Source organism: Sprattus sprattus (assembly GCF_963457725.1).
Source record: "Sprattus sprattus genome assembly, chromosome: 2".
NCBI classification, from domain to species: Eukaryota; Metazoa; Chordata; class Actinopteri; order Clupeiformes; family Clupeidae; genus Sprattus; species Sprattus sprattus.
This window is the reverse complement of record NC_137921.1, coordinates 50687361-50700898: the sequence shown is the minus strand read 5'-3', so window position 1 is coordinate 50700898 and position 13538 is coordinate 50687361. Positions and strand designations below refer to the sequence as shown.

Genomic DNA, 13538 nt, shown 5'->3' with positions numbered 1-13538 from the left:
TTTCCATTTGTGATTATTATTTTCAGGTTTGCCTTTCAATCCCCACCGTATTCTGACCAATGCTGTGGCGAATATAATCTGCTCGCTGGTGTTTGGTCATAGGTTTGAGTATGACGACCATCACTTCCACGAAATGCTGAAATGTTCAGATGAAGTTTTTCAACTGCCTGCAACAGTCTGGGGTCGGGTACGGTCCAAATGTACCAATCATCTATTTAGCCTAACAGACTTCTGTTTGATGATATCTACACTGCACCATCTGTGAAGTTTCCTTCCGTAATATACTTCACTGTGTACAGAATAATAATTGATGTGAGCAATTTCTATCTGCTCACCCAAACGAAGCGTAAAGTGTTTGAACAATGACAGATGAAAACTTTACCGCTTGGTAAATTTGTTCGCCTCATCTATGTGGAACATTCATTCATTGATCTGCCTCCATTCATTCATTTGCTTTCTACTCTTTTTTTTTCTCTCTTCTCACAGCTGTACAATCAGTGTCCTACACTGATGCAGTTCTTGCCGGGAAGGCATCAGTCAGCCTTTTCCAACCTGACCAGAATCAAGCAGTTTATCAAGCAGGAAGTGGAGCGGCACAGGGAGGACAGGAACCCTTCTAATCCAAGAGACTACATCGACTGCTACCTGGATGAAATCGAGAAGGTGGAATCTATATGATTATAACCTCTTATATATTCTATTCTCTCTCTCTCTCTCTTTCTCCTCTCTCTCTCTCTATTGTGTGTTTACAAAGCAGACCTTGAGGAATAAAGACAGGGAAAGATCACTTTACACTACAGTATGGAGCCAAGTCCTCCACATGGATTGACCATAGTGTGTAAACGGTTTTTGTCTTTATTCCAGAGAGGCTTATTTGATCCATTTTGTGGCAAAACACAAATCAGTCAGTAATCTTTCCAAGTCTGGCAATAAATCAAATACTGAAAAAGCTCAGAGAAAGCTCCTTCTGAAGACAATAAGTATCATGGGAATTGTACAGATACAGATGAATGTTAGATGAATATATAGATTACATTACATCATTACAAGGTCAATAGGTTCAATTAAGTTTTTTTGATGTGTGATTTTTGACTGTTGATTTTTTAAATGGGTATTTAGGTCATTTGGCCTTAACATTTGGTCTTTTGAGACACAGAAAACCCAGACACCAAGAATGCGAATGTATAAGTGTAAATGTTTTGCCCTGCGCAAACAAGCTAGAGTGACAGACTGCCTTCCCCCAGCAGACTGGCTTAATAATTCTGTTTTTAGTGTACCGACCCATCAGCCGGCTTTACGGAGGAGAATCTGCTGTACTGTGTGGTGGATCTGTTTGGGGCCGGCACAGAGACCACATCTAACAGCTTGAGATGGGGCATCCTGTTCATGGCCAACAACCCATCTGTTCAAGGTATTTACCTTGTTATGTGTTCTCTCTCCTAGTCAGCGGGGATGAAGGAGAGACCGTGCATCCAGCTGAACAGTTGGGCCAGGTGCAGGACACAAGGATAATGGCTTAAAAGAGGGGAAAATGACAAAATGTCTGCACACACAAACATTTAATACATCCTATTTACATCTTGCAGTGAATTGAACTAAGGTTTTCATTGAGCAAGTCTGAAAAAAATCATGTGGTCACAACGGTGAATACCTTATTGCTATTAAAATGTGGCAAATAAATGTGAGTTCATGCTGACATTTCTTTTTTTTCTGTTGTACTCCCACTTGGATATGATTCGCAGTTCAAATGCTGCTGTGGTGTCTGTTGCGTTCATGACATCTTATTTATCACATTATTAGAAATATAGATTTTTCTGACAATGTCAAAAATACAAGATATTCAGCACACCTCACTTCAGAACCACAGACTCACCCAAGTATATTGTGAGGATAAATTGGGTGAAATTTCGTATCTATTTCTGACATACTTGCCACGTTGCTCTTTCTCAGAAAAGTTGCATGCAGAGATCGATCGGGTGATTGGCCCCTCTCGCCAGCCCTCCATGGATGACCGAGCAGACCTGCCTTACACTTATGCCGTAGTGCATGAGATCCAGAGGTGCGGCAACATTGTCCCCTTCACGCCTCCCAGGGTGTCTAACAGGGACACTACCGTCGCAGGGTTTCAGGTTCCGAAGGTCAGTCAGCACTGGAGTCTACATTCTCACAAGCTATACTCATAAACACACACCCTCATATACTCATGAATATACACACACACACGCACACACACACACACACACACACACACACACACACACACACACACACACACACACACACACAGACACACACACACACACACACACACACACACACACACACAGAGCATGAGAGAGAGAGACCATAACTACATACAGTACAAACACGCACCCTGAGTATTCTTGTAGTGTCAATGACCTGTCAGAGAATGCTAGCTCAACGCTTAAGCTAAGTGTGTGATTGCCTTTCTGTCCCACAGGGTATGATGGTGCTTCCCATGCTGAAGCCAATACTCTTTGATGCTAATGAGTACAGCCACCCAGAGGAGTTCAACCCGGGCCATTTCCTGGATGAAGATGGCAAATTCATGAAAAGAGATAACTTTATACCCTTCTCAATAGGTACTATGCATCTGTTTCCCAAAGCATCTAAACTCACCTTCGAACAATTTCGCTGTCCTTTTAAAACGCAATATTTATACACCGGCTTACACCAACATTATGGAAAGCTTTGTAAAGACTGAAAATGTGTCAGTTTCAGGACATCATTCATTGTTAGTATTGACTACATTTCCCATACTGCTTTGTTTGGATTGGAGGTGAGAGGCAGGTTTTGGAGGGAGTTGAGAGTAGAGAAAAATAGTTTTTAAAATAGAGTTTAAGAGTGTTTTGATGGCGCTGGAGAAGTATATTGTTTCAGTTCCAAACTCGTCTGTCTTCCACTTGTCTACCATCACGTAATAACCCCACTTCGAGATTTACAGCAGTCTTTGTGAAATATTACAACCTGTATGCACTCTGACGAGAACAAAAAACTACAAAACGTTGTGATCAAGGCCTGCTTCGTATTGCTGAGGAGTGTCTCTTTCTCTCCGCAGGGAAGAGAGCGTGTCCAGGCGAACAGCTGGCCAGGATGGAGCTCTTCCTGTTCTTCGCCTCCCTCATGCAGAGGTTCCGCTTCCAGGCTCCGGAGGGCCAGATGCTCAGGATGGATGGAGAGGTGGGGATCACCTCAGGGCCAAAGCCCTTCAAGATTTGCGCCATACCAAGATGATGACTCCACTGACTCGTTCAGATGCCAGGGGAAGGACCCTTTACTGACATGAATTGTTCTGAAAAGGACCCATTGCACTGATGTGAATTGTTACTAACATGGATGTTGTTGAGAGTCTGAAATATATTAGCTTGTTGCTTCTGTCCTTTTGTAAAGTGTGGTTGTGGATGAATTAAAGGCTAATACCTCCAGGGTTAAAACAAACACTCTCAGTCCCACTCCTTACTGGGGTGGTCCCAGCACTGCACCTTTCTATCTACTCTTCCTCTCCCACACCACACACACACACACACACCACACCCACACACACACACACACACACCTGACACACACGCACAGGCACACAGAAACACACACACACAAACACACACACACACACACACACACACACACACACACACACACACACACACACACACGCACACACACACCTCACATACACCCACACACACCTCACACACACGCACACATACACACACACACACACACATCAGTGCTCCTTGTGATTAATAGAAAAACCTGATTGAGCTAATTGAGGTCATTATAATCATGCAGTGACTTTTATCTGCTGTGGTGGAGCAGGAAGAGATGGGAAACCCATAGGATTCCACAGGAACAGGTCTGCTCAACCTATTATCAACATTGTAGGTGAGTGATTCATTGGGCTCTGTCCAGTCTCACGTCTCCTAAAGAGCCGTAGTGCTGTGCAGAACACGAGTTCAGCACAGTTTAAACACAGGGACTCTGGTTTGCAGACGAACATTCGCCATTCACACCTCAACACACTTAAAGATAGGAAAAGGTGCGTGTGTGTGTGTGTGTATGTCCGTGTGTGTGTGTGTGTGTGTGTGTGTGTGTGTGTGTGTGTGTGTGTGTGTGTGTGTGTGTGTGTGTGTGTGTCTGTGTACTACTACTGTGTGATAACGATAATAAACTATTGCAATGTAAAATGCCACTGAAGGACAAGCCTACCCTTTAGGTGAGAAGGCAAGAGAGGGGTGGGGGCTGTGAGGCACTAGCTTATGTAGGTGAAGAGTGGTGATAAACAATCACACGCACGCTGCTTTAGGTGTTAGTGCCTAGTCATCCTGCTTAAAGTAGGTTGGGGTTTGGGAAAGACAAGCGCCTCTACTGAATCTCAATAAACAAAGACTTGTTTAAAGCTTAAATGGTCGATGGAAAGCAGAAAACATCTCTCAGATTCAATACTTTTTATTTTGAATTGATATATTAATGTGATTCAGGGGGGAATATTCTAAATTATCGTACTGTTAAGACATTATGACTTAAGACTTTTATATTTGGTTAAGTAATGTTCTGTTCCATTTTCTATAATTATTTCTTAAATGTGAGTCATGATTCTGAATCTTAAATTGATTCAGAAAAATCTGCACATCAGACAGATTTCTGATGGTAAACTCTTCCTTATCAATCTTCTCTTCAGTTATTAGTTCTCTACTGTTAATCATGAACTAAAATGGCTTAACTGTCTGCTCAGTCACTGTGACATCATTTCAATAATATTACTTTGGGGGCGGGACTAAAGGGCTAATAATAAATACAGGGTTATAATAAATATCACTTTGTACTTCTCAACTCAATACATCATTTCAAATGTCACTAATCCTGACAAAAAACCTAATCCTAAACCTAGAATATCATGTACCATATGAACTAATATAAAATACCATTTGTCTTTATCAACAACGTAAATTCTATGTGAATAGTACCTGTAGACAATTCTTATAAAGAGTGGTCAAACTATCATTATTTCATCCCACAAAAGGACATTCATTGTGATTTTCATCACTACTAGTCCAGGGCATGTGAGGCTATGGTTTAGCTTTTTAGAGAAGCGTATTGAAATGTGACCTTTGTGTGTGTACACATTATTTACACAAAGAATCTGAAATCTCAACTGAAGAATATTACTGAATGACTACTATTCCTAAGCACTCTGACATGTTCTATACTGGGTCTTGAAACTTGATAACTCTCTGAGCTGAAAGAAGGATTCAGTTCACAAACATAAATGTAGGGCTTTCATCTCGAAGATCCTGATTCAGCAGCTTAGCGCTAGATATTATGTCATCTGTAATTACCCCTCACTCTTAACAACAGCATGAAGTCACTTTTGAATTTAGAGATGTCATGCCATGCATTGTTACTTCATGGCGTATCACACGCTACGTCATTAAGCCCGCCCAGCACTTTATTACCTTTGATACGACAACAAGTCAAAGTGCAAGAAGACTGGGTCGGTCTGTGTGTATTTAATCAGCTACCTGAGCACAGTTAGAGGTTACAGAGAGAGAGACACTCTGTAATGCATGCAGCACTGTAAGAGACTGACACATTCCTTCTAGATCGTCTGTCAAGATGGCTCCTTCATCATCCATGCTCAGTTCTTCCTTGTTGAAGTGGATGGACATCCAGGTTCTGCTGATATGTACCGCCGTCTTCCTGCTCCTGGCAGAGGTCATGAGGAAACGCAGGCCAAAGAACTTTCCACCAGGACCAATGAGCTTGCCTTTTGTTGGGAACACGTTCACTATTGACTTCAAGAAAGCCCATCTCGAATTGACCAAAGTAAGAGTTATTCACCGGATGATCAGATGCTTATGATAATTGGTTGCAGCAATAATGTCAGCCCCACTACGTTTCCTTGTTCTTCTTTTTCTTCTTCTTCTTCTTTTTTTCTTCTTTTTCTTATTCCTCTTCTTCTTCTTCTTCTTCTTCTTCTTTTTCTTCTTCTTCCATTCCTGCCCTTCTTTTTCTTTTCTATTTTGTCTTTCTATTTCCTATGTAAAGTAGTATTTATTTTTAGACTAGGTCTCTATTGCTCGTAGCTTGACTGTTTTCTCCTTTGTATGTCGCCTAGGACAAAAGCATCTGCTAAATGACTAAATGTAAATGTAAAGGTTCTTCTTCTTCTTCTTCTTCTTCTTCTTCTTCTTCTGTGTCTATGCTATTAAGCACAAGAACATTAAGCATTATATATATTGCTTTTCAATGCCCTTTGCTGATTTTTCTTACCCGTGTCTCTCATAGCTTTCTGAGCAGTATGGGGATGTGTACAGCCTTAAAATGAGCCGGTGGACAGTGGTGCTGAACGGCTACAAGATGGTGCGAGAAGCATTGGTGACCCAAGGAGACTCGATGGCTGACAGGCCTGATAGTGCCTTTAGTGTGGATGTGGCTCACCATCTCGGTAAGAGAACCAGCCTAAAGCCAACCCCTCTGTCATGAATGTGTACACGTTAATAGCATGTGTTAACTGCTATTGTGCTTTTCAATGGAGTTCAAACTTGATCATGTCTATATGTGACTGTGGCTCCACTGGTAGTGCAAAGGTGCTAACGAGACCAAAATCATGGGTTTGACACTTAGGGAACTTATACATACACTGATGAAGATGTTTATGTGCAGTAATGTTAACTGCTTTGGATAAAAGTGTCCGGTATGAATAAACATCAAGAAAAAATTATGAGAGGCTGTTCTTAATCAGCAACATAAGGTTTAGTGATAATTTAAAATGTCCCAAATACGGGGATGGGGGTTAGTTCTATTTTCTGTGATGATAGTCATTACATACTCTCTGTTCACATGTTGTTTCCTTGGCGCAGGTGTGATCACCACTAATGGATACTTGTGGAAACAACAGCGCCGCTTTGCCCTCTCCACCCTAAAGTATTTTGGAGTTGGCAAGAAGTCTCTTGAGTCAGCCATTTTGGAAGAGTTTACACATTTAGCCAATGATATTGAAGCACTTAATGGTAAGTATGCGTTAGCTTTTCTATCCTTGCAAATAAAGGATAATGGAATGATAGCCAAATCACATTATCCTGTAAAATCATTAATGATTGTACTCATTTGTGTGTTATTTAATCACCAAGGGCATACAAAATTAAAGGGTGTTCATACACAATAGATAAAGTCTTCTCTCTTTGTCACAATGTTTGTCTTGTTAGGAAAACCTCACAATCCACACCTGCCCACAAACTACGCTGTTGCCAACATCATATGCTCCCTTGTTTTTGGACATCGATTTGAATACACTGACAAGAGGTTCCAGATGCTGATGAAAATGTTTGATAAATCTATTGAAATTGAAGCCTCCATTTGGGCTGAGGTATTGTGCAATTGTTCAAGATTACATCACAGTTTTTAAACATGTTTTTGCCCTATCTGATATTCTCAAATTACTAAAATGAGAACAATGGGTAGGCAATGTATAAGCACAATATATGAGTACAATGACTTAAACGGATGGGTAAAGATTATAAGGACCTTTTCATTTCCCTTTATTTTGTAGCTGTACAACTCTTTCCCAACGGTAATGAGACTCTTACCTGGACCTCACCAGACAGTTTTAAAAAACTGGGAAACTGTGAAAGATTTCCTGAGGGTAGAAATTGAGCAACACAAGAAAGACCGGGACACATCAGACCCCAGGGATTACATCGACTGCTACCTGAGTGAGATTGAAAAGGTGAGAAGTGTGCAGAAGTTGGGCTCAGTGGCCTTGTAGTCTTTTGTGTAACCTATATATATATTTATTTAATCTTTTTTCCCCCCGGAATAACACTAGCTCACTTTTTCATTGGAATGACACAAAGGTGTCATCCTAATGACACTTTCTCACTTGTTCTTTTTTTCCTTTTCTGTTTTGGTGTAATCACTCAAGAAAAAGGAGGACACAGCTTCTGGCTTCCACGAGGAGAATCTGGTCATGTGCTGCCTGGATCTGTTCGTGGCCGGCTCAGAGACCACGTCCACCACCCTCCGTTGGAGCTTCCTCTACATGGCCAAATACTTGGAGATCCAAGGTGCGTGACATTGCACACACACAGCAGCCGGGTATGCATAAAATGTGTCTCCCATTTCTGGGGGTGCATCATGCTGAAACCACAGTTTCTGGTTGGGCCTGCTTAGGGCATTTGAGGCATGAAATTGATTTTTGACTGTACCCCCAAATGAATTAGACATCTATGATCAAACTTGTATTTCATCTTATTGTGACTTACAGCTGCAAAACGCCCCCCCCCCCCCCCCCCCCCCCCCCAGGGCGAATGTTTTTTTTTATCATTATTATTTGTGAATAGAAAACATTGATTTTTCATGCTCTTTCTATTAAACTTCAACAGAAAAGGTCCAGGCTGAGATAGACCGGGTGATTGGTCAGTCACGCCAGCCTAGCATGGCAGACAGAGCGGACATGCCCTACACTGATGCAGTCCTCCACGAGATTCAGAGGATCGGCAACATCGCCCCACTGGGCCTCCCCAGGGTCACCACCAAAGATGTGCAACTCGGTGACTACCTCATCCCAAAGGTGAATTTAGAAACGCCCTCCAAATTACTCTAAATAGTTATTATTACTGAAGACATCAGAGAAATTATGTTTTATTTTTTAAAAAAGAACAAATGCTGGAAATTGTGTCATAGATTCTCTGTTGTTCCCTGACAATGCTAAATCTGTTCACTACATGCTGATACATTGACCTTTACACTACTTTTGCAGGATACTGAAATAATCGCTAACCTGACATCAGTGATGTTTGATAAGAATGAATGGGAGACACCTCACAAGTTTAATCCAGGGCACTTCCTGGACAAGGAGGGCAAGTTGGTGAAGCAACCTGCCTTCATCCCCTTCTCAGCAGGTATACAGAAAAAAAATGGCCTTTGCGTGTAAATGTGTGATGCTGACAAAACAGAACACAGAATACCTATACATAAAACATCCTATTTGGTCCATCTTTGTATAGGTCCACTCCACGTGTAACTACAGATGTGTTTAAGATTTTATGCATGCATATAGTCGGATGCCTGTTTCTCATACATTTTCACATCAACCACAAAATTAATTTCCTTATTGAAAATGGAATAATTGAGAAACTGAGACTTGGCTCAAAATCAAAGTAATTTCACCTGCGTCTACAGTGCTATCCTGTATCATCAGCTCTACATATTGCCTGTGGTCTCATTTCAACTCTCTCTCTCTCTCTCTCAGGAAAAAGAGTCTGTCTCGGGGAAAGCCTGGCCAAGATGGAGCTCTTTCTCTTCTTCACCTCTTTCCTGCAGCGGTTTACTTTTTCAATGCCTCCTGGAGTGAAGCCCATGATGGATTTCCGTTTTGGCATAACCCTGGCACCCCTGCCACATGACATATGTGCCACACCACGCCATCTGTGAATGGTAGCAGAGGGCAGATTGCAACTTTGTCTCTCTGCACCATCTACTCTTTGACTTTAGCGGCTGTGAAAAGGGAAGAGCTGCAGGGAGATTAATGCTGGGTATCTAAATGGCAAAAAAAGGTTTCATTGTGCTTCATTTTGATCACTGTTTAAATACTCAATGAATAATGGGTGTATGCAATAGTATATACAAACACACACACACAACAGCGCACTTAGATGGAACTGTACAAAAGCAGCTAATCTAACTTTTCTTTCATGGGCATGACACACAGCACTCACCTGCCGTTTGAATAGTTGGGATGTATTTCCCCCTAGTGGTCAGAATTCGTACATTCTTTGACTATACAAAAACTTTTAGGAAAATCATTTCAAATACTCCTTCACTTTAACATTTTTTATTTGATTATTTTATACTGAATTCTGAGCAGACTTGCTCTTTGAATGTAACATAGACGATTGCATTAATGGACTTCATGACATTAAATTAAATATGAGTGACTTATTTCTTTAACAAGCTGCAGAGACATCCTCACAGCATGTGTTTCTGATGATGCGCAGTGTTTGGTGTTCGTGAAACATAGTGTCTAGTCTGTTGGCCAAAAAGCTACATTTTGGACTCTTTAGACCATAGACCTTCTTCCACTTGACATCAGAATCTCCCACATGCCTTTAAGATGAGATTTTATAGGATCCTTATTCAACAGTGGCTTTCTGTTTGACACCCTCCCACAAAGATGTGATTGGTAAAGATCCCAGGCAACAGAAGTTGTATGCACAGTCTCACCCATGTCTGCCACGGAAGCTTGAGACTCTTCCAAAGGAATCCTAGGTGTCTTGGTGGCCTCCTCACTAGTCCCATGCTTGCACAGTCACTTAGTTTTTGAAGACGACCTTACTCTAAGCAGATTTAAGGATTTAAGTCCTTATAGGCAAGACTCAAAAATACTTAATTCTTCATGTTGACTTGCTCACTGCGCATGCACCAATTTTACAGAGCGGCTTTATCTATGACAACAGTGTAAATAAATAGAATGTGCAGGGAGAAAGATGTCAGTTCCAAACAATGTGATTGGTTCTTTATAATACAGGGAAGGGCTTCCAGTTACAAATCTGCCATGTTTAGCTTTACAGATTGGATTCGCTCCTATTTGCTCCACTAATTTTCCAGTCAGTGATTCATCTCCTCCCTTATTATGCCTCTGGCCATAATCCCTCGACTTCTGGGTTTAACTGAACTCCAAGAGATATTCAGTGACTTGGAAATGTTCTGGTATCTATCTATAGCCCCTTACTCATGATTTTCAATAACCTTTTTGTGGAGTTGCTTGGAGTATTCTTTTGTCTTCATGGTCTAGTTTTTGCCAGGATACTGATTCACCAGTAATTGAACTTTGAACTCTACAGGTCTATACTACAATCACCAAAAAAAAAACATTAACTGCACACAAGTGATCTCCATTTAACCAATTGAGTGACTTCTAAAAACCTATTGGCTGCACCAGTGATGATTTAAGTGAGTCACTTTAAAGGGGGTGAAATATGCACCCAATTATACTTTTAATTCATTTGGATCACTTTGCAGATATTTTTTTCAATTAAACATGTCTTTTAACAAGTCAAAAGAGCCAGATTAAATTGACTATGATTCAATGTTGTAAAACAATAAAATGTAATACTTTTATAGCCACAGTATGCCCTACTTGCTATGGAACATCATTTTCTCAAGTTGAGTTTAATGTTATACGAACCGTTTTGTTTTCAGTTTCTAGATCAGCTCTACAGCACACCTTCAAATATTTAACTGAGATTACATGCATATTTATTGTTTGAGACAAGCTTCAATTTAAACAGACAGCGGAGAAACAAAGTTCGTAGAGAACTCCAGCCTCAGAGGTTTGTCCCATCCTGAGGTATCCTTTTTATTGTTGCAACCCCCAAACATAGACATAAGTCTATGTGTCTATGCCCATAAGTCTAATTCACAGTCCCTTCCCTTCTTCCCAGGGGGCCTTCCTGTGTGAGACGCCATACTGGGTGAGCACAGGTCTGGGCATGGAAGATGAAGGACACCTTTTTAGCGCTTATGACAAACAACAAACACTGTGGAGCCCAAAACATTATGGGATAGAAACCTGTGGATGGTGGAGTCCCACATTAGTTCCGATGGGGATTGAGAAGCCATAAAGTCCACTAGATGAAGCCTCACTGGACTGGGTACTGAAGAATAGAAAATAAGGAAACATGGCGTGCACCCAAGTACACGACTCTGTCAACTCTCCTTGCAGGCCTGGATGTAGTTCCCACTTCATCAAGTCATTCATCAGTGCTGAAGCACTCACAAGCCATGCTGAGAGCTGTGGAGCACGTCGGAGTAGGGAGCTCTTCCATAAGAAGACTCTCCGTAATGGTCTCGTGCTGGCCCACTCCATCACTTGTTTCGGTGACTGGTTTTGGCACCATGCCAAAGACGATGTCCAGCCTAGAGATGCAGCCAGTGCAAGGCGTATTGGGAGCACGGGATTTGTTCAGCCTATCCAGAGCCTCTCCATACCTCATGTAGTCCCAGAACCTCTCACTGTCGTTATGGTCAGGGGTTACCACCCTCTTAGGAAAAGGGAAGGACCAGCCAAGAAATTCAAACCGCTGACCCTCAGAAGATGTTGACTGATGTGACACAACATCAGGACCTCTAAAGGAGCCCTGTTGATCTACATCATATGAGAGGTCGTCTTGGGGATGAGGACTGGGTGTTTCTATTTCTTCATCTTCCTCCCCATTTAAATTGTCAATATAAATGGTGTTGGTGTCACCCGCTGACCAAAATGCATCTCTTAATAGACTCTCATCTATTCAGGAAAAAAAGAGCATAAAGGCAGAGAGGTTGCCTAATAAGTAACTTATGCAAGTGAGAGGTTCATCTACAGAACACCTGTTTTTATGAACAATAAAGGCAATATAGTTATGTATAATTACTAGTAATGATTACAATGCTAATACCAGCTAGTAGTGTTCAGCTAACTTTCTTACTGGTAGCTCGGCGCAAGCGTCAACGGCTATTTCAACATTGCATGAACGAGTGGGTAATCGTTGGTCATTGCTGACCCAAAAAAAATGAAGAACATCAAAGAACAATGCGCCTTTTACATTAAGAACACTAAAAGTTTTGTTATAAAAACTAAAACGTACCCATCCTCCCGAGCCAGATCTCCTCCCATTCGCCGCATCACAATCACTAACACAACGCAGATGATGACATCACAGGGAATTTCCTGTCTGGGACCATCCACTTAACTAACATTGCCTTCTTCGTGGCTATGTAACAATCGATTGTGAATTGCCATCGACAAACAAATAAGGAAACAAAATTTCGAACTATTCACTCATTTATTTTTCTTTGGAATACCTCTCTGGAATCTCTAAACAAAACACCTTTATATTAATCTAATGAGATAAACACAATAATAAAAAAAATCATACAGAGGATTACCAGCAGATTTTTTACTCGTGACTGTGTGATTTCTTGTACACCACAAGCACATTTATACATTGAGGTTGAGAAAGTAACATAAAATCTGATCTCCAAAATCATCCACCTGTTGCAGACTTAATAGTAGAGATACAGAGAGAAAGTGCCAAAGTGCATCTGAATGTGCGTAAAAGACATCATAAACAGGGTGTCAACATGTTGTTGGTGCATTGATCATCAGTGTTCATTTCTAACAAAGTGTGTATTTATTACTGTGTACATTTAAGGCAAGACAGACATTTAATTTCAGACACAACACAATATAAAGGTCACTTAAGACCCTCTTGGATAAAGTGCTTCGCTGGTCTTCCATACAACATAGAACATGATTAGCATCATCATCATCATCATTATTATTAGTATTATTATTATTATTATAATTGTTATCATTATTATAATTTTTATGTTGCTTCACATTCAGAACAATCAAAACAGTACAGTCCAGTCCAGTCCAGTACAGTACAGAACAGTATAGTACTCTACATTTCAGTAAACTTCGCATTTTTAGATTTCTCCACCATTTCTTCTGGGGCACACATGTATTCTGGCAGCTG

General features: G+C 41.0%; 2 protein-coding genes across 2 annotated transcripts in view; both read left to right on the top strand.

Moving 5' to 3' along the window:
- Window positions 1-3255, top strand: part of cyp2ae1 (cytochrome P450, family 2, subfamily AE, polypeptide 1) — a gene marked incomplete at both ends in the record, with an annotated part of 4705 nt that extends 1450 nt beyond the window's left edge. Inside the window, 6 exons of the mRNA XM_080860458.1 lie at window positions 27-187; window positions 487-663; window positions 1273-1411; window positions 1951-2138; window positions 2462-2603; window positions 3080-3255. Coding sequence (XP_080716584.1) covers window positions 27-187; window positions 487-663; window positions 1273-1411; window positions 1951-2138; window positions 2462-2603; window positions 3080-3255 — 983 coding nt within the window. The remainder of the gene's footprint in view (window positions 1-26; window positions 188-486; window positions 664-1272; window positions 1412-1950; window positions 2139-2461; window positions 2604-3079) is intronic.
- Window positions 3256-5634: 2379 nt separating this feature from the next.
- On the top strand, window positions 5635-9453 carry LOC308382917 (cytochrome P450 2J2-like; the record flags this gene model as incomplete). Its single annotated transcript, XM_080860457.1, has 9 exons — window positions 5635-5844; window positions 6307-6466; window positions 6882-7031; window positions 7227-7387; window positions 7571-7747; window positions 7943-8084; window positions 8403-8590; window positions 8780-8921; window positions 9272-9453. The coding sequence occupies 9 exons, from the start codon at window positions 5635-5637 to the stop codon at window positions 9451-9453; spliced, it is 1512 nt and encodes a 503-aa protein (XP_080716583.1).
- Between the last annotated feature and the right edge of the window lie 4085 nt (window positions 9454-13538).